At 39.5% G+C, this 21,763-nt stretch overlaps 1 protein-coding gene across 1 annotated transcript in view; it reads right to left on the reverse strand.

The window, feature by feature from the left end:
• The window catches only part of LOC308687913 (uncharacterized protein), a 36,269-nt gene extending 14,817 nt beyond the window's left edge, over window positions 1-21,452 (reverse strand). The window contains exons 1-5 of the mRNA XM_081360736.1: window positions 21,377-21,452; window positions 11,789-14,046; window positions 7,404-7,514; window positions 4,213-6,147; window positions 2,114-2,287 (exon numbers count right to left, since the gene is read on the reverse strand). Of these exons, the coding sequence (XP_081216862.1) occupies window positions 2,114-2,287; window positions 4,213-6,147; window positions 7,404-7,514; window positions 11,789-13,965 (4,397 nt within the window). The 5' untranslated portion in view covers window positions 13,966-14,046; window positions 21,377-21,452. The remainder of the gene's footprint in view (window positions 1-2,113; window positions 2,288-4,212; window positions 6,148-7,403; window positions 7,515-11,788; window positions 14,047-21,376) is intronic.
• Between the last annotated feature and the right edge of the window lie 311 nt (window positions 21,453-21,763).

The following is a 21,763-nucleotide window of genomic DNA, read 5'->3' on the forward strand; positions in this document are numbered from 1 at the left end:
CAATCTCTCTATGATAGAGCGAAAACTAAACTAAAAAGTTCTGCGCATGGTCACCTGACAATGCTGCGGTTTGTTTGGCTGTCCGTTCGCGTGATTGGAGCATGATCACTATGTCGGCTTGTCCTGTATATTTATTGGATGTATACTGCCCTACAAAGGCAAAAGACCTTAACTCGCTAGAGTGTGGAACTGAGAAAAATGCCAAGGTAAAAGGCAGTAACTTCCACATTATCAATATTTGGTTGCTGATCACCATTAACAAAATCCTTATAGTAACACCTGTATAAAATCTAGTGATCATGGCATTTATTTTGTATGATTTACAATTATTTATAGCCATCTACTTATTGCTATCCTGTGCTTTGGTTGCATTCTGATGGCATTATTAATACATTTGACATGACAAAATACCTCCATAGATATATTAGTCCAGCATTAGCTCGACCATGTTTAGGGCGGTGCTAAAGGCACCGGCGAAGTTTTGGCACTCTGCCAGCTATATGCATTAGTGTTTCAACCAGGTCCGGTACCCGAACTGGGGAAGGCAGGGCTTTAGTTCTTTGTTGTATTCATCTGATACGGCATGTGTAACATTTTTCTGTCAACTCTGCATAATCCTTCACGATCGATATCGCACGTCTGTCGATGGAGCGGTTTCAGACCATACTAAATGTTCTGACCGCAACTGTGCAGGACAAAGCTCTGAGGACATCAGAAGTTAGAGGGACTGATGGCAGCTGTACAAAGTACACAGGCTACACCGTAATTTTAATTTTAATGGACAGTAAAACAAAGGCAGATAACCGTACAATCTGGTAGGTAGCATTATTTGATAGAACACCGGCACAGTAACTTCATATTGATGCTCTGCTAAACAAAGGCAGAGTACCGTAACTCAACTTGAGTGTTTCAAAACAAAGCCAAAGAGCGGTAACTGGTGTTACGGTGTTCTGCCTTGGTTTCTCATGGGCTTTTGGAAGTTACTGTTAAGACAACTCATTATTTTCTCGAAAAAACAACGGAATTGATTCAAGATACTCATCCACATGATAAAGGAGGTCTTGAATGTGCCAAAAATATTAATAACTCATTTTCGACCAAAAACGAGCAGATGGCGCTGCTGACCTCCTTTTCTACAGTCATACTTGCACACGGCGAAATCTTCTAGACATCCCCCGCAGGCCTTCTACAGCCACAACCCATTCCTCAACAACCTTGGTCACATATTGCTATTGATTTTGTCACTGATCTCCTGGCCTCCCAGGGTAATACCAATATACTACAGTCATTAATTTTTTTTCTAGGGCATGTCGATTAACATCTCAGCCTAAGCTCCAAACAGCTACAGTAGAACATTTCCTCCACTACATGTTTCGCTATCATGTACTACCTGAAGATATTGTCTTAGACTGTGGTTCCCGGTTCACATCTCGGGTCTGGACAGCCTTCCACCAATTCAATTTAAATATAAGCCTCACCTCAGGATATTACTCACAATCAAATGGTCAAAGTGAAAGCCTCTTACACTGGGCTGAATATGCTCAAATTTCCCTTCAGAAACCCTCCACTGGCATTACCCCTTTCCAATGTGTCCTGGCATTTATACTCCGGATCTTCGTATACGCCTGCCCTGCAAGAAGCTAAGCTCCAGGTATGTGGGTCCTTTCAAAATCTTAAGACAAATAACTCCCATATCATATTGTCTCCAACTGACTAATAATTATGGCATTTCTTGAGGTTCATGAGTTTGTCACTTTTTTAAAAAAAATAATCTTTATTTCTCACTTGTCATATACCCCCCAGAACACTTGGAATTTATGACACGTGTCGCGTGGGACCATTCTGTGATACTTTTGCCTCTTTTTTTAGCTTGATGCATTATGTGAATGGGTGTGAGTGGGATTTTTTTTTTTTATCTCCTTCTATGGTTCAAAAAAAGAAGGGCATACTGCATTAGAACAACAGCAGGGTCAGTAAATTATAAATTAATTTTTTGGTGAAATATCCTTTTAAGTCAGTTGCATAGAATATTAGAATATAACACATTAACAAATATACATACATGACAGCTTACTGTTATTTTGCACAGACCAGTTGAAATCCCCTTAAATACCTCAATTTGTTGAGTTGACAGTTTGGACTCTTAAGTCCAGTAGAGAGCAGCTTCACTCCGGAATCATGCAGGCCATTGTTACTCAGGTCCAGCTCTCTCAGGGAGGAGTTTGATGATTGTAGAACTGAAGCCACAACTTCACAGTGCTGATCACTGAGATTACAGTCTGTTAATCTGAAAAAAGAGAGGACACTGATTAAAAGGCATGCTGGTGTTCCCACCAGATCGCACGACTTCCATGGTTAACCAACTTCAACATAAAAGATCATGCTGATTGACATTCTGGTCTTTTTTAAGGAAGATTCACCAATTTAAATCAACATGACTTCATATTTCATGAAGATTATGTGTATAATGTTTTATTTCTTTGTTTATACAGTCCTTTATAGTGAAAAAAAGTCTTGTTAGCTGAATGTGTCATTCAAAATGTTTTTTTTTTTTTTTTTTTTTTTTTTTTACTTTTTGCCTTATTTATTGATAGTACTGTGACACAAAGATGGGAGAGAAAGGAACAGGATCAGGAAGGGACCTTGAATCAGCCTGAATCTCTGTTATTTATTTTTCAATTTGATTTTTATTCCAATTTTCACAATACACATTGTTTCAACGCTGTATTTAACCTCTGGTTATAGTGGTTCTAAACCCTGCTTTTAACCCTGGGTAAAGGAACGTTTCACATTTGTAAGTTAGAAGTGGGATTAGCACCACTTCTTACACAGAGTAATGAAACCCTGGTCCGGAGCAGGATTAGAGTTGCTTTTGTACTGTAAATCCTGCATTGCGGTGCCAAACTTGCACAGTGTGAAACGATAGAGTGTTACAATGTTACGGCTAGATGCTTAGCAACGGACAGCCAATCAAGTGCCGCATGTTCACAAGTGTTGGACAGTAACAGAAACTGTATAAACAGTTGTTTCAGCGCTTGATGGGAAACATTTTAAACAGCAACAGAAAACTTGCCAATTGGAGTGAAGAAGAGACCTTTTCATTCTTACCTTTACAGTCCAAAAAGACCATATAAAAAAAACTTACATAATACAGCCACAACCCATTCCTCAACAACCTTGATTACATATTGCTATTGATTTTGTCACTGATCTCCTGGCCTCCCAGGGGAACACCAATATACTACAGTCATTGAATGTTTTTCTAAGGCTTTCTAAGGAATTGCTATAGTGTGATTATTATAATTCCTTTCTATGTAAATCTTTTGAATAACTGTTTGAATTTTCCTTGCTTTTATTTTGTGATTATTTCTATTCCTCTCTGTGTAAAGCACTTTGAATTGCCATTAGTGTATGAAATGTGCTATATAAATAAACTTGCCGTGCCTTGCCTTGCCATCACATAGCTTATCACTCACAATCGAACGGTCAAAGCGAAAGCCTAAGCCTAAACTCAGAACTCACAAGGTTTCTTAGATTGTACTGTCAACAGAATTGGTCGGAGTGGAGCAGCTTCTTACGCTGGGCTGAATATGCTCAAAATTCCCTTCAGAAACCCTCCACTGACATTACCCCTTTCCAATGTGTCCTGGGATTTCACCTCTATTTCCCTGGTCAAGGGATCCCTCAGAGGTACTGGCCATTAATGACTGGTACCGACAGAGAAAAACAGTGTGGAACCAAACACACGTCCAACTTCAACATGCAGCAAATAGAAGAAACAAGCTTATCATCACCGTCGTTCCAACCCCAATCATTTTTTTATTTTTTTATAATCTTGATTTCTCACTTGTCTGCTTTTTTGGGTGAGTCGGAGTGAACAGCAGCACTAATCAAGTCTCATGAATGCAGTCACACTTTTGTTAAGTAACAAATTAAATTTTGGTTTGTTTTTCACCAAATACTGTCATATACCCCCCAGAACACTTGGAATATATGACACGTATCGCATTGGACCATTCTGTGATACTTTTGTCTCTTTTTTTTTTAGCTTGATGCTGGTCGCTATTCACTCCCTTAATGTGCACAGGAATATATATTTTTTTTCCTTCTATGGTCATTACAGAGCATTTACCAGAAGAAAATCTATTATTATGGGGGTATTATGTTCATATTTCAATTCATTTGATATTATGTTCATATTTTCACACTCACATAGCTTTTCTGCAGTTCCTCAGAGCAGGTAACAGTCTCCTTCGACCTTCTTGTGATGATATGATCTTGTACTTTTTAGGGTCAAACTCATCCATCACCTCCTCTGACATCAGGATCATGTTTGCCAAAGTTGAACATTGTGCAAGAGAAAGACGTTTGTCTTTTGTTCCAGATTTTAAAAAAGCCTGCATTTCTTCAACAACAGAATTATTTTTCATCTCAATCAAGCAATGCGACAGATTCATCCATCTTTCAGGGCTGACATTGTTTTTTTGACCTCGTTTGAGGTTTTGGATTATTTTCTTGATGTTCTCTGGGTTGTTCTCTGTGTGAATCAGCACATCCTGTAAGAGTCTCTGATTGGACTCCAGTGAGATGCCATGAAGGAATCGAAGGAAAAGATCCAGGTGTCCATTTTTACTCTTCAAAGCTTTATTCATTGCTCCCTTCAGAAACACATCCAGAGGAACATTTCCACACTGAGTTCTGGACTTTCCTGTGAGGAACATTTTCAGAACTTCACTGTTCTTGTGTAAATAACAGAAAAACACATACAGTGCTGCAAAAAACTCCTGAAAGCTGAGATGTACAAATCTGTAAACCTTCCTGTGATAAATCACAAATTCCTCTCTAAAGATCTCAGTGCAAATCCCAGAATACACTGAGGCGTCAGTGACGTCTATGCCGCTCTCAATCAGGTCCTCCTCATAGAACATCACATTGCCCTTCATCAGCTGATTGAAAGCCAGTTCAGCAAGTTTCACAATCACTCCTCTGTTGGACTGCAGGACTTTCTCTGGATCTCTCTCTTCATACTTCTGGTTCCTCATACTAGTTTGAATGAGGAGGAAGTGTATGTACATTTCAGTCAGAGTTTGAGGGATTTCTAGATCTTGTTTCAGGATGTTTTGAAGCACAGTGGATGAGATCCAGCAGAAGACGGGTATGTGGCACATGATGTGGAGGCTTTTTCCTCTTCTGATGTGTGAGATGATTCTGTTGGCTTGATGTTCATCACCGATTCTCTTCCTGAAATATTCCTCCTTCTGAGGCTCATTGAATCCCTGAATTTCTGTTACACGGTTTATGTATTTTGAGGGGATCTGATTGGCTGCTGCTGGTCTGGTGGTGATCCAGATGAGAGCAGAGGGAAGCAGATCTCCTTTCATGAGGTTTGACATCAACACACCCACTGATGAAGACTCAGTCACATCAGAAACTTTCTCACTGTCTGAAAACATCAGTGTAATTCTGCTTTCATCCAGACCATCAAAGATGAACACAACTGTACATTCATCATACATCTTTGAATCCAGATATTGAAGTTCAGGATGAAAGTCCAGCAGAAGTCTGTGAAGACTGTACTGATGATCTCGAATCAAGTTCAGCTCTCTAAATGGAAGCACAAACATGAAATCTACATCCTGATTGGCTTTTCCCTCGGCCCAGTCCAGAATGAACTTCTGCACAGAGACGGTTTTTCCAATTCCAGCGATGCCTTTAGTAAGAACAGTCTTGATTTTGTCTTTCTTCTCTCTTCTCTTCTCTTCATATCCTAGTTCAGGTGAAGGATCAAAGATGTCATTGCAGTTGATTGGAGTGTCTTGGAGGGTCTTGTAAGTTTTCTCCATCTGTAGCACCTCATGTTCTTCATTCACTCCTTCACTCTCTCCCTCTATGATGTACACCTGTGTGTAAATCCTGTTCAGGAGGGACTGATTCTCTTGTAGTTTGATTCCCTCAAATAAGCTCTCATACTTGTTCTTCATGCTGGTTTTGTGCTGGTCTTTGACTCTCTGCAGATCATCATGCACTGGCTGGTGAGAGTCGAGCTGCAGGGCTGCTTCTGTGTCATGATGACTGATGTGTTTCTGACAGGAGGAGGATGAGCTGGTCTGACAGGACACATCTCTGATCTGGTCAGCTCTCACACCACTGAAAACACATTAAGATGAACAGAGACACAAAAACAAACAGAAAAGTCCTTTGTGAACAAAGAAAATATTTAAATATGTTTAATATGAAAATCATACCACATGCAGAAATAAGTGTTTGCTCTTTCAGACAAACTTCTATCTATTGTAGTGTGATATGATTACATGTAATTAATTTACATGTAAATGGCGACTGATGACAGATGATTTATTATAAAAGAGACTGCAAACTCAGTTTGTTACTGCATTTCCTAGTTGCACATTAAAGTCCCCTTTGCCACAAGTGAGGAATGTGAAAAGTCAGAGAATTTTAAGTCTAAATAACCTGCCACCTTTCCTTTAGAAATAGAAAATCACATATTTTATACTGATCAAAGATTTCCTGTTAGCTTTCCATATCAGCTGATATGAATCCCAATTTTTAAAAGTTCCGTCATATTCTCTCACTGTCTGGTTTGAGCAGTCTTGCATATGTCATCAACATATGATTGGCAAGTTTGAAGATAATCAGTCTATTCATAGCAAGTTATTATTTGCTGATTTATGGCAGATCGATCAAAGTTTCCTTACAAAACTTACATTTATATATTGATATTAAAAATATTGAAATAAGCAGAGATTTTCAGATTGGTCATTTCAGTTCATCACTAATTTAAAGGTGCTCTAAGCGATGTCACACATTTTTTAGGCCAAAACATTTGTCACATACAGCAAACATCTCCTCACTATCCGCTAGCTGCCTGTCCCTTGAACACGCTGTAAAAAAACGCGGTCTCTGTAGACAGCCCAGGCTCCACAAATGACAACAAAACAAACTGGGCTAACCCGCACCACGAAACATAACAAACTGTTCCAGCCAATAACCGACAAGAAGGATTTGGGGCTGGGGTTTGGGGGGTTAGTGCGCGGATGAGGAGGAGGGAAGGTCTAGCTAGCCTCCGTTTTGTTTGACAATACTTTAAACATCAACAAGAAGTGACGTCACCCAACATCACTTAGAGAGCACCTTTAAAGGATAACTGTCAATATAACACTGATGCAAATCATGTAACAAAAATCATTCCTGTGTAAATGTAGATCTAACAGGGAAATTACAGAGAGAAGCATAAAAAACACTATTTAAGACACTTTAACAAAGTGAAAGGATTCCTTTCTTTGCATCTTGAATTCCACTTGTTACTTGTTATACATGTTAAAGTTCTGAACCTTTGTGCATTCTGTGTTCATGTGTCTCTCACCCTACATGATGATACTCACACAGGGTCAAAGGTCACTGCTCCATCGCTGAATTTTGAGGGCTCTTGCCTCTTCATGGACACACAGTTGGATACTGGAGAAGCTGTTCTCTTTCTCTTCCTGATGTTGATACTGAGAAAAAAAAAGAAAAAAAATATATTTTAAATTGTTTCTTTGTAGATTTTTTGGGCAACACTACTGTAATTTATAGAGCAGTATGTGTATTATGCATAGTTTTAGAGAGAAAACGTACTTGGTTACTTACGTAACCTCGGTTCCCTTAGAGATAAGGGAACGAGTACTGCGTTGAAAACGCTGTGGGAAAACTCCTTTTCTCGAGAATATTGAAGCCTTTATTTTAAAACGCATTGCTGCAGCACATGCGAGAGCTAGAAGCTCGCGTGAGCGTGGCTGATTGGCTTGTGCAAAGCAACTGCACGAACCAATGGCGGAACAGCAGAGGAGCGCGAGCCAATCGGGGCGCTTGGCACTCTGCCAGAGTCAAGCGCGCGAAACTGCACGTGACAGAAGAGTATAAATACACAGAGAATCCGCCATTTGACAGGTTTAAATCGACGCAAGCGAAAAGACACCTGCCATAAGAGACAATAGCACGGCAAGGCAACGCAGTACTCGTTCCCTTATCTCTAAGGGAACCGAGGTTACGTAAGTAACCAAGTACGTTCCCTTACGAGAACGTTCTCTCGTACTGCGTTGAAAACGCTGTGGGAACACTATTTAAAACGCCGTGCTTGTCGTCTTTGGCCAATCTGACTCACCGAGAGCTCCAGGAAGTACAGAATACTCTGGTCGCGCCGCTTCTTCCTACGGGGCTCACGGGGCGCCGAAGATGGAAGGTGGGCGGGAACACTCAGCGAGGCGGCGGAAGATCTGGCACGGAGCGTGGCAACAGGCATTCCGTCACAGTGGAGGCAGCCGCCTTTAGTGAGCGCTGCCTCGGCGTGCTCAGGGCCGAGGCAGGCAACACACAGAGAGTGTGTGTCAGAGGCGTGCAGGGAGACCCCGCATGAGTCACACACGGTGAGCGGCATTTGAAACAACGCCGCGCGCTGTGAAAACAGCGATTTGCTCTCTTAGAATGCTCTTTTGAGTTAGAAAAAGGATACTCGTCGGATGCCACAGGGAAACGCTCAGCTTGGCAGACGCCGGGATGCGAAGCAGTTCCGCTGGAAGGCTGTTCGACGACGAGCGGCTTCACTCGGAGAGAATCAGCGACGAGGTAAGTCGAAAGCTGAAGGAGATAAAATCTGTCAAATGGCGGATTCTCTGTGTATTTACACTCTTCTGTCACGTGCAGTTTCGCGCGCTTGACTCTGGCAGAGTGCCAAGCGCCCCGATTGGCTCGCGCTCCTCTGCTGTTCCGCCATTGGTTCGTGCAGTTGCTTTGCACAAGCCAATCAGCACGCTCACGCGAGCTTCTAGCTCTCGCATGTGCTGCAGCAATGCGTTTTAAAATACAGGCTTCAATATTCTCGAGAAAAGGAGTTTTCCCACAGCGTTTTCAACGCAGTACGAGAGAACGTTCTCGTAAGGGAACATGTTTTATTAATGGTAGGGTAAATGGGGCTAAAGGCGCACCGGGGTAAAAGGTGCGTTTTTTAATCATTTTCACAAAAATTTCATGGCCCACAGAATATTTTGTAATATGAATAATAGAGATGCACCGATTGATTGGCTGGTGACCGGAATTGGCCGATTTTCACGTGATCGGCCATGACCGGCGACCGGCCGGTCAGTCTGACATATGCCGATTTTATGCCGGTCAAATGCAGAAAATGATGAATTCACGTGCTGTAAATCCGACTGACAGGACAACATTGCGGCGTTTTTAAACGACCAAACACACTCACTTACATGTACTTGAGAATCGGAATATCAGATAGGCTAGTTGATGACATGGTAAGCAAGTTTGTGAATATTTTGAATAAAAAAGGAAAAGCGAAATACATCCGTCATACAGTATTATTGTGGCTGCGGTGTATCGCGTGACGCGTCGCCATGGAAACATTAAAGGGAACGTTCGCCTTGAAAAAACTCACTCTGGGGGTGGGGGAGTCAGTTAGAATATTTTAAACTTACGCGTGAAAGGGTTAAAGAAAAGATCGAAAATAAATATTTGTGTGTGCTGTAAAGTGGTTAGAAAAAAATTTAATCGGAATCGGCTAAAATCGGTATCGGCAGGTCAAACTCAATGAAAAATCGGAAATCGGAAACGGCCTAGAAAATTGTAATCGGTGCATCTCTAATGAATAACAAACTGAACATGCAATATATCAAAAGAAAGAACAGACCATTTGCTTCTCAGTTAGTTTGTATGAGTTGTTGTTGGTAGTGTAGTTTACCTGGGGTTTTCATATGTTCCTGGTTTCCCTTCCGTGTTTGGATTATTAGTTTATGCTCTCAATTGGATTATTTGCCTTGATCTTGGGTCTGGATTGTTTATGTTTTGTCTTTTGTTATTAAATCTGTTTAAGCATTTGGATTGGCCCTGGCCTTATCCTTGCGCACCCGTTACAGTGGGTAAGTTTCATGAAGCAAGCAACATTCTAAGCAAAAAGCTGAGAAAGTCACTAGCAGCCTTGTCACCTGACCTGAATACTTATCGGGTTGTGTTCACAAACAACAAGGATGCTTGTCAGTTTCTGCTGTAAAATATGAACTTGCGATGCCTTGACAATGGACAATACCGGCTTTTTTTTACAAAACGTGTTTAAGATTCAGATCGTGCTATATGTGGAGGATAACACAGCAGTCAGTTAATTTTTTTAAACATGCCGTCTATCAGTTTTTGCAAATTAACTTCATTTATTAACGGTGAATTAGTCAATTCATTGTTCTAAGTTGACTTTCAATGTCGATGCCTTTTGTGAGTTATAGTTTATTTATTTATTTATGTCTACTTTTTTAAAACAGTTAATAAACTCAGACACACTGGTGAAGAGGAGCAAAGAAGAAGAGCAGAAAATATATATATATATAAGTAGGAATCATAACTACAACTTGTGTGAGTCATTGTTTATTTGATATTTTGAGGAGCTACTTTAGAATATTTTAACTGGAATGGACCACTAGTGGAAACTTTTTAATTTTATTTACATTTAATGCAAGTTCAGTGTAACACTTTATTTTTTGTCTTTTATCAAAAGAGGCCAATAGTCCAAAGCATTCATGAAATTGAAACCCTTCAAGTTTTTAAATCACCAAATGGAGTTTGAATGTCACCTAGCGGCCATATTGGCTCAGAGCCGATCCTGACCTCCCTGGGGCCCTAAGTAAAATTCTGTTAAGGGGCCCTCCTACCTGACCCATGAGCCATGTAAACCATTTGCCATTGATCAAACCAAAAGACTAAAAGATGCACTGACCAGCTGGGTTAGATAGACCGACAGACTAGAGAGAAATGCACATCAACTTAACTTTACTGTTCTTTGTTAACATCAAACTTGGAGAGGAGAGAACACAAGTCTGCCTGATTGCTGTTCCCGCAATTCACTCTCATGGTGTTTTTTTTTTCTCTATTTGTGACCAGAATGATAGTTCCGCTTAATTTTCTCATCGATGTTGTAAACTTTGATTGACGCGCTTTGACACGACGTGGAGGCGGGGCCTTGAGTAATTTGCGGGGCCCTACGTATAGGGCTGATCAGCTCTGTATTGGCTACTGCGCCTAAAACTCCCAGAGCATATTGATAGTTTGAGATAAATTTGAAAGACAACTTGGTTGGACCACTTTGACTTGCAGTTTTAGGGTAACCAGGCACAGGTTTTATATTAATAGAAAAGAAAAACAAATGTAAAGCAGCAGATTAAGTTCAGCATCCATTTAAGTTTGGATATGTAATTTTCCTGTCTATGTTTAAGAATAGGGTCGCCAGGCAAGAGGCTAATGAGGCTAACTAGTTATCTGGATTCCAAGACTATCATCTATAAATATATTCCAGCCCGTTCTCATCCTAGAGCGTCATATATTGACGCTTCTGACATTTCGTCGACATCGAACGCACATGGCACCCTTTAGCGTCAATATGAGACGCAGATAGAAATGGGCCAGAAGGCGCCTCCTAGCGGTCTAACCCTAACCCTACATCAGACCTAAACCTACCCATAACCGAACAAAGCTCTGTGCGTGTTATATTGACGCTAAAGGGTGCCATGTGCGTTCGATGTCGACGAAATATCAAAAGCGTCAGTATATGACGCCCAAGGATGAGAATGCGTTGTATATTCAATTTGGATACATATTTATATAACCTTTTTACCCTTTATTTTAACAACTATTTGTGCAACCATACACACACTTGTGTTTGTCTGTATGTGTGTTATTGCAATATCTTGTCTAGGGCGCCAACAGAATCTGGACCGGCCCTGAACTTCATGATACTCACACAGGGTCAGAGGTCACAGCAGGTCCATCACTGAGATAAGGTGGCTCACGCATGGATCTGTTACTCTTCATAGACACACAGCTGGATCCTGAAGATGGTTCATCACTGAGATAAGGGGGCTCACGCATGGATCTGTTACTCTTCATAGACACACAGCTGGATCCTGAAGATGGTTCATCACTGAGATAAGGGGGCTCACGCATGGATCTGTTACTCTTCATAGACACACAGCTGAATCCTGAAGATGGTCCATCACTGAGATAAGGGGGCTCACGCATGGATCTGTTACTCTTCATAGACACACAGCTGGATCCTGAAGATGGTTCATCACTGAGATAAGGGGGCTCAAACATGGAGATGTTACTCTTCATAGAGACACAGCTGGATCCTGAAGATGGTTCATCACTGAGATAAGGGGGCTCATGCATGGAGATGTTACTCTTCATAGAGACACAGCTGGATCCTGAAGATGGTTCATCACTGAGATAAGGGGGCTCACGCATGGATCTGTTACTCTTCATAGAGACACAGCTGGATCCTGAAGATGGTTCATCACTGAGATAAGGGGGCTCATGCATGGAGATGTTACTCTTCATAGAGACACAGCTGGATCCTGAAGATGGTTCATCACTGAGATAAGGGGGCTCACGCATGGATCTGTTACTCTTCATAGAGACACAGCTGGATCCTGAAGATGGTTCATCACTGAGATAAGGGGGCTCACGCATGGATCTGTTACTCTTCATAGAGACACAGCTGGATCCTGAAGATGGTTCATCACTGAGATAAGGGGGCTCATGCATGGAGATGTTACTCTTCATAGACACACAGCTGGATCCTGAAGATGGTTCATCACTGAGATAAGGGGGCTCACGCATGGATCTGTTACTCTTCATAGAGACACAGCTGGATCCTGAAGATGGTTCATCACTGAGATAAGGGGGCTCATGCATGGAGATGTTACTCTTCATAGAGACACAGCTGGATCCTGAAGATGGTTCATCACTGAGATAAGGGGGCTCACGCATGGATCTGTTACTCTTCATAGAGACACAGCTGGATCCTGAAGATGGTTCATCACTGAGATAAGGGGGCTCATGCATGGAGATGTTACTCTTCATAGACACACAGCTGAATCCTGAAGATGGTCCATCACTGAGATAAGGGGGCTCACGCATGGATCTGTTACTCTTCATAGAGACACAGCTGGATCCTGAAGATGGTTCATCACTGAGATAAGGGGGCTCACGCATGGATCTGTTACTCTTCATAGACACACAGCTGGATCCTGAAGATGGTTCATCACTGAGATAAGGGGGCTCACGCATGGATCTGTTACTCTTCATAGACACACAGCTGGATCCTGAAGATGGTCCATCACTGAGATAAGGGGGCTCAAACATGGAGATGTTACTCTTCATAGAGACACAGCTGGATCCTGAAGATGGTTCATCACTGAGATAAGGGGGCTCAGGCATGGATCTGTTACTCTTCATAGAGACACAGCTGGATCCTGAAGATGGTTCATCACTGAGATAAGGGGGCTCAAACATGGAGATGTTACTCTTCATAGAGACACAGCTGGATCCTGAAGATGGTTCATCACTGAGATAAGGGGGCTCAGGCATGGATCTGTTACTCTTCATAGAGACACAGCTGGATCCTGAAGATGGTTCATCACTGAGATAAGGGGGCTCAAACATGGAGATGTTACTCTTCATAGAGACACAGCTGGATCCTGAAGATGGTCCATCACTGAGATAAGGGGGCTCACGCATGGAGATGTTACTCTTCATAGACACACAGCTGGATCCTGAAGATGGTTCATCACTGAGATAAGGGGGCTCATGCATGGAGATGTTACTCTTCATAGACACACAGCTGGATCCTGAAGATGGTTCATCACTGAGATAAGGGGGCTCATGCATGGAGATGTTACTCTTCATAGACACACAGCTGGATACTGGAGATGGTCCATCACTGAGATAAGGGGGCTCATGCATGGAGATGTTACTCTTCATAGACACACAGCTGGATCCTGGAGATGGTCCATCACTGAGATAAGGGGGCTCATGCATAGATCTGTTACTCTTCATAGACACACAGCTGGATACTGGAGATGCTGCTCTCTGAGTGTGAACAGACGCCTCCTCCTCTCTCTCTTCACACACACTCATTTTACAGGTACGGTTCTCCTCCTCATTTTACAGGAAGTTTGCTCCTTCTCTTCCTCCTTGATGAGAGACTTGATTCCAGACCTGTATGTGGACACAGAAAACATGCACAAAACACAACTGAATTTTGACACATTTTATTTAAATAGCATTTATTTTACTTTAACTTAACATCAACATCAACAGTTTTTCCTCCAGTTACTGTAAATGTTGGTTTGTAGAGCAACATGTCGGCCACACTTTCAAACACAGCATCCTCGTTTAAACACTGGATTCACCTTCACTTTAATGACACTGCTGAACTCTAGCAGGTGTTTTTCACAATCCGTTTTTCGTCTCACATTAAGCAAATATGATGTTATTTTTACGCGTTTATGTGTTTATCCTGCGACTACACTTCCTTTCCCCAGTCTGCGTCACTGAACACACATTGCAATATAGATTATTTAAATAATTAAATAGTTTAAAGTCAACTAAAGATTTAACATTAAACTAAAATTATCCTGTTAAATGAAAAATAAGTCTAAGTTTAACCATTTTCGGCCATTTAATGAGTGTTACAGTAGATGTGAAGTATCACAAAAGTAATTTTCCACTTTATCATGTATTTCAGTTTGAGTTCGTCATAATGTCTGTTTAGACGCAAATACTCTATCGATATTACAGCTATGAAAAGTTTAACGAACTTACTATCACATGTGAAGCGATTGCTGATTTTCTATCTTCCAAAATGGCGTCTTTACAGTCAGTGACTTCTTTCGGTTTCACTGTGACTAAGTAACTTTGCAACTTCATGTCAACTATCAGTCATTAGAGTATTAGTAGACAGTCAACATTTTCCTATTTACATGTTGTGATTTGTATAGTCACAGCGTGTACGAATAACAAGGACACATGAGACACAACCATCTTCTTACCGTAAACATACTGGGAACTATATTCTCAGAAGGCGAAGCACTGCTACTTCTGCGGAGTGTTATTTGTACACGCTGTAACTATACAAATCACAACATGTAAATAGGAAAATGTTGGCGTTATTTTGTCACTTATTGGGAGCAGTCGAGCCATTTTTTATTTGTTTTAATTTTTTTTACAGATCGGGCTTTGGTCGGCCTCGGGCTCATTTAGCTTTTCTCCTTTCATCGTGCCCATAATATATGTGCAGAGCGCAGGCTACTGTATGAAATATTGTTATATTGACAATATTATAAATATGCAACACAATATGCGATTACGCGAGTAACGCGACGCGCGTGCAATGCATTAGGTGACAGTTGACCATGCAGAGCATCAGGGAGAAGTTGGAGCGTGGGGAGTTACTAAAAGTTCCCAATGCTTCAGGAAAAGCTGCATTTCGAAAGCGTTTTGATTTGATTACCACAACAAACAATGAGCCTGAAGCCTTCAACAGTGGATGCTATTCTTTTTCTTCACAACACTCGCGAATAAACAGTGAATGAGCCTACTCAGTTCAACGATTTTTTATTTATTTATTATATTTTTATTATTATTTAACGTTAGCCAGTTGGCGAAGAGTTCTTTGAAACGTTGTTCTTCAGTAAAATTACTAAACATTAAAAAAAGGTAGGCCGTAAATCTGTTTTTACTGTTGGATCACATTTGGCTATAAAATATTCTCTACTGCATGCTTATGCTTCTCTGTAATGGACAGTCTGTATTAATATTTGTGGGCATGATTGTCGGTGTCGAATTTTACCTAGTAGCGTGTGTGTGTATGTGTGTGCGTCTAGCAAAAATTGCAGACGTTTTTGGGCTGGGGCCGGATTAGGGCTTGAACACCACGGGCCAGGTCTCGCCAGTTAGGGCTGGATTTTTTGCCCCGTGCAGGGCTCTAAGCAGTATGCTAGCCGGAGCCACTTACCTCCAGTCTTTGTGCTAAGCTGGGCTAGTGGTGGGTGCGTCAGACAGAGTTATGGCACGCACGGAGATGAAAAGGGTATGTATGGACTTATCTAACTCTGGGGGATACGGTGAATAAGCTAAAGTCCCAAAAGTCGGCGTGTTCCTTTAATATCTGCTAACACTTTATAGTGACGCTCCTCCAATAAACATTCTACTGGCTATAAGTAAAAAAAAAAGAAAAGAAAAAGTCTCTAATTCTGTTGCGTCTTCTGTCAAAAAAACAAAGTTTGGTATTAGTAAACGTGCATTTGAAATGGTTTATGTAAAAATTGTAAACCTTCATGTATGGATATAGGGGAGAGCGGGGAACAAAGTAATGTTTTTTGACTTTCTCAGTTTGTGTAAATCCACTTAGGGTTCAGAGTAGTGTTGCACGATGTACCGATACTACAAAAGTATCGCGATACTCGGAAATTAAAAACGTCACGATACCTAAATTTATCAGTATCGATACTTAAAAAAAAAAACGCCTCCCTATAGACGTCTGTGTTTTTTTCCTGACGCACGCAGCAAAGAACCTGCCGCTGTCAGTGTCATGTGACAAAACACTACAGCGAGATGGCAGCATGTGCGAGCACAAGTGGTCCACGACTCATAGAAAAAGATGACGCGAGGAGTGACATATGGAAGTGCGTTGCCTACCTTGCTCTGCACGGTGCACCGATACTTCAAACGTCACGATTCCTTAATTTATTAGTATCGATACTTCTAAGAATGACCACGTTCCAGATTTGTAAGGCCGACACACTGGCTGCGTGTCCGTTTTTATTTCGGCTCCCATGTTAACTGCCTGCGTGACACACGCGTCTGGGCGCAGCTCGAGACGCGCGGAAAGCGCGTGCATGCCAGAAATAGAACCGACGCTTATTTTTCACGCGGCACGCAAGCGTGTTAGAAGCGTTTCCAGGCAAAATTGAACAGGAAGATGTTTCTATGTAATTTTGACACGAATACATATTAATCAATGACATTTTGATGTTTGAAAGTTTTGACAAATACAATATAAAATACAATATGATTTTCAAATATTGCACCTCTCAATACAGAACGAATTATTCTGTAGCCTATTTTGCCGTCAACACTGCCGACGTTGTCTTTGCTGCTATATATTTAGCCTATGCTTAACATGAAGTATAGGCCTTCCACAAATCTCTCCCCACATGTCAAATATATCACCAATTAGGCTTATCATATGTTACCAATATTAAACATTGTTTAATATAATCGCTGTTCATATTTTTATTCAAAGTTCAGAATCAAGATAAAGCTCTTATGTTTCTTATGATAAATGAGATAATGCTGCTAAATTTATATATTTTTTACCTTGAATGTCATTGCTCTAATTTATTTTTTATTTTGATATTTCATATTTTGTTAAAATGTTTAATATATCTGCTGTTCATATGTTTATTTATTAGTGTGTTATATGATTAGAATGTTGTCCCGGTTTTTAAATAAAGCACAGCAATGATATTTGAGAGTGTTTCTCCAATTTCAGGAAAAGTATCGAAAAAGTATCGAAATCGCAATACTTGACTTGGTATCGGTATCGAAACAATAATTTTGGTATCGTGACAACACTAGTTCAGAGTATTTATTTTTTTCCCACATTAATTTCCCACATGTCTAGTACAATTTTGTGGTTTTGTTTTATTAATACAGTATATACTTTTTTCTGGATATACCCCGAAAGAATGGAAGTGAAATGTGACAACATGCCCCATAGGTGGGGTACATTGTAACATGACCATATGACAGCTTAAAATGTTCTGATCTAATAAAAATATATATACAAGACAAACTAAAATATTTTCTCAATAAAATACAATTATTAACTTTTTCATATAAAATAATGGCATCTTTTAATAATTAAAAATAAACTCATTTTTGAGTTTTGACAATGAACACAGGAAAACAGCTATACAACGTTGTTCAAAACATAATAATAATTAGTAATTTCTGAACTTTGACTCTCAGTCTTTATTCACCCTTTTCTCATGTTTTTTCAATAGAATTCATAAAAGTATAGAGTAGAATAGCATATTTCTAATAGGGGCACATTGTAACGCAGTGTGACAACATGCCCCACCTGCACAACTGGGATTTAAACCCTGCTAGTGTTTTCTGCTAGTTAGCGAAGCATTGAAGAACTATATCAACCGTTAAATAACATATTGGAGATTAAAATAATATCAGATTTGTCTCATTTTAAATAAACACAAAAAATAGAGATGAAAAATTAACTTAAGAAATTTACTTTTGCTATGGTTTAATAATGTCTATGGATATCTTCAATTTTTTTTTACATTTTGGCACAATCTTTTCTCTATTCAGTGTTGATATGGCAACTAGTAAATACACCAAGTTTTGTCATGCTAGCATGTGTGGAAGTATTTAAAACAAGTGTGTTACAACTAGCCGCGTTACGTTGTGCCCCGCTCTCCCCAAGCATGTTTAATATTGGCTATTATAACAATAGAATGTATTATACCAATATTACTTGCTAATTCCCAAAAGATGACCGCTGGAAAAGCACATTTGCTACAACTGAACTGAAGCCGGTGTTCTGAAATATTTGGTGTCTGAGATTTTCGGTGACACTGGGCAGAGCTTACATTCACGTGTTTCCTGTTTTGTGTTAAAGCACCACTGAAAATATTAGGCCTAGTGCACGCTCCTCAAAATATTAAATTAGCTCCTCAGCTTACATAAGGGTAATTAGCCCATGTTTTGGCGTTAAACAAAGTTAGGCTCATATTCTAACTGTTCTCTGTGCACTATAGTTTATATGTATATTGTGTTAGCCTATGTCATGTCGTTTGTTAGCTATGTTTGATATTCTGCAGCCAATGATTTGCAAAACAAGCCAATAGCGTTTGAGCAGCCTTTATTATTATGTTTCTGTTTTACCTTGAGAGTCTTTAAAGCGTATCAAGTTTGCCGAAATGTATGGTAGCATAATAATATTAATAAACTCCTGTGGTGAAGGCAGCAGTAAAATCTCATAGTTTGCAGAAGCACTTCTAGCACTTCTGGGTAGACTTGAATTTCTTGTGTTAGCCTATGTTTCCAAAATTGCACACAAGCATGAAAACATATTAATGTACTTTAAATATTTGTATTATTTTAATGTGCCATGATGAAGCATGTGATAAACAAATATAATGTATAATATAACCTTGTTTCTTTTCCAAGCAAGATGACTTGTGCCAATACATATCCCTGTACACCAGACAAAGCAGACACTTTTTTCACTTTGTTTTGAACATGACAGTGTATAGTTTTAATAATACAGGTTTGTTGTATACGTCATTTTATTATATATTTTTTATTTGAATATTTGATTGAATGTGTCAGTTGCAAAGGCTGGTCTCACTAGGATTGCATGAGCAGACCAAACTTTGATTTTTCTGGGATCCCATGTTTAAATAAATGTGTTTTTGCTAATTATGTGTTATATATGTCATTACTTCTTGTTTGTGAATAAAACTTCAACACAGAATCAGTTGCTCTTTTTTTATTATTATTAAAAAATAAACTACTCTCATGATTTACTTTTATCTTTGATATTTACAGTAAATGTGCAAATTACTACATACATGGTCTATTATTTTATCCACTAAATAAATGTCATTAAAATGTGAACATAGAATAGAACTAAAAAGAATAGAACTAAATAGCCTGTAGAATAGAACTAATACATTTCCTTGTGAATGTACTGCAGGTTTGCTCGTTTCACAACTTGACCAGTTTAATAGCTCCATATCACCACTGTGTTAAACTGAATCATGATCCACCGTGCAAAAGAATTTTGAATTTTCATGTTTTGTCATTTTCTAAACTAAATGCATCGTTTTTGGGGGGAAAGGCTTGGGAATGTTTTTTGATACTATGAAAAAAATAATAACACTTCACTTTAGGATTTAATAAAGACACTTTTGTTTACCAACTGAGCAAGCAATGTAAACATAACAGAACAATCACAGCAGTGTGTAGGCCTATGTGTCAAATTTCCATATTATTAACAATAATCCTCATACTTTTGCCAATTGTGTCTTCTCCATATAGACATTTGTAAATAAAACCCCCATGAGTAATTTTTAGCTTTGTGGTTGATCAATTTAACCACTTATAATTCTCTTAACATAATTGTTGTGGTAAGCTTGTAGAATTGAACTAAAACCTTATGAAAGTGCTGCAGGGTTGCTAATTTCACCATCTCACCGTGATCCTAACCATATACAGGGGCATGGCCAACCAGTCTGAGAACCACTATTAGGTTAAAATATATGTTAATGGACTTTACAACTATATTACACAATGGAGGAGTGAACTAGAAATTCGATATTTTATTAAGATGTTACATAAGAATGGTTTTGTCGTGCCACTATCTTATATTGTTGGATTCTTTATATATTAGATTAATAGGCTATAGTCTAATGATCCAAATATATTTGCGTTCTACTAATTCAGCAATAAACAATCAATATTTGCGTGAACTTTAAATTATAAATTGTTAGACTGGTGCCCCGCCTCTTATTCTCAACCCTGTACTTTATGCCGTATGGTTGCTTCAGGTGTGTTTGATTAGGGTTGGAGATAAACTCTGCAGGACAGTCGATCGGCAGGAGCAGGGTAGGGCACCCCTGCCGTATGGTATCGTGCTGGGAAAACAGGAGGGAACATTGTGCTTTGTGAGTTACCCATCGCTTGTTGGTAAATGGCGTGTAGCAGTTTGCTTTGCCGAACGCTAGACGTGATTGGCAAACGGTTTGCCAGAATATGGGTCACAGAACATACATTATAATATTAATAACACATTAATATTAATAACACATACATTTTATATATATATATATATATATATATATATATATATATATATATATAATAAAAAAATAAAATAAAAATACGTTAAAGTCAACCGAAGATTTCAACATTAAACTGATATTCTCCTGTGTAAGTGTAAGTTCAACCATGTTACAGTTAACATATACTTTTTCCTTTAACAGGAGAATATTATTATCAGAAGTTTACTTCATAGTTTGCCGATTATTGCATTAGTGTGCACTACTACTGGTTTTGTTCCTTTTTACACTGAAATGAAAAATTAAACACGGGTATTGCTTTTACCAACCATGACCCGTTTATATGCCATGTTCTGGTAGTTTTTGTAATTTTTTACTCCAGTGGGACCACGGACTCTGACAAATTTGACAAGGCACAGCAAATAACTCCAAATAATATTATTTTTATCATCTAGATGCGTTCAGTGGAGCAGTAAGACTGGGGAAAGGAAGTGTAGTCGCAGGATTTAATCACATAACCATTTTCAGCCATTTTATGAGTATTGCAGTTGACGTGTCGTGAAGCAGGCCTAGATAACGAACTTTCCCCTTTATCATGTATTGGAGTTTGAGTTCGTCATAAGGTCTGTTTAGACGCAAATACTTTATCGATATTACAGCTATGAAAAGTTTAACGAACTTACTGTTAGTGATGTGACATTTGAACCGAGGCGTCGGAGCTTGTGTCGAGAAAAAATGGGCGTGCCAGATAAAGCCGCGATTCAAGGCTTGTGTTGTTAACGTGAAAATCACGTGACTAATGACAAACAAGGCCTCGGTTTGTGTGGATACGTCATCGGTTCGGTCCGAGTGTCTCTTCCGGATAAAAGGGGGTTCGAAACTCGTGCCTCCTTGTGGGTGTTGCAGGAGTAGCAGAATCAGTTGTAGTAGTGTCAGAGAGTCAGAGTACTATTATTGTCAGTGTCGTTATTGTGTCATATGTGTTAGGGCTGTATATTATTACATTATCAGGTTAGAATAGTCATAGTAGCCTATATTGTTATTAATTATAGTAGCAATATTATAGTATT

Source organism: Scardinius erythrophthalmus, assembly GCF_964197995.2.
Source record: "Scardinius erythrophthalmus genome assembly, chromosome: 1".
NCBI classification, from domain to species: domain Eukaryota; kingdom Metazoa; phylum Chordata; class Actinopteri; order Cypriniformes; family Leuciscidae; genus Scardinius; species Scardinius erythrophthalmus.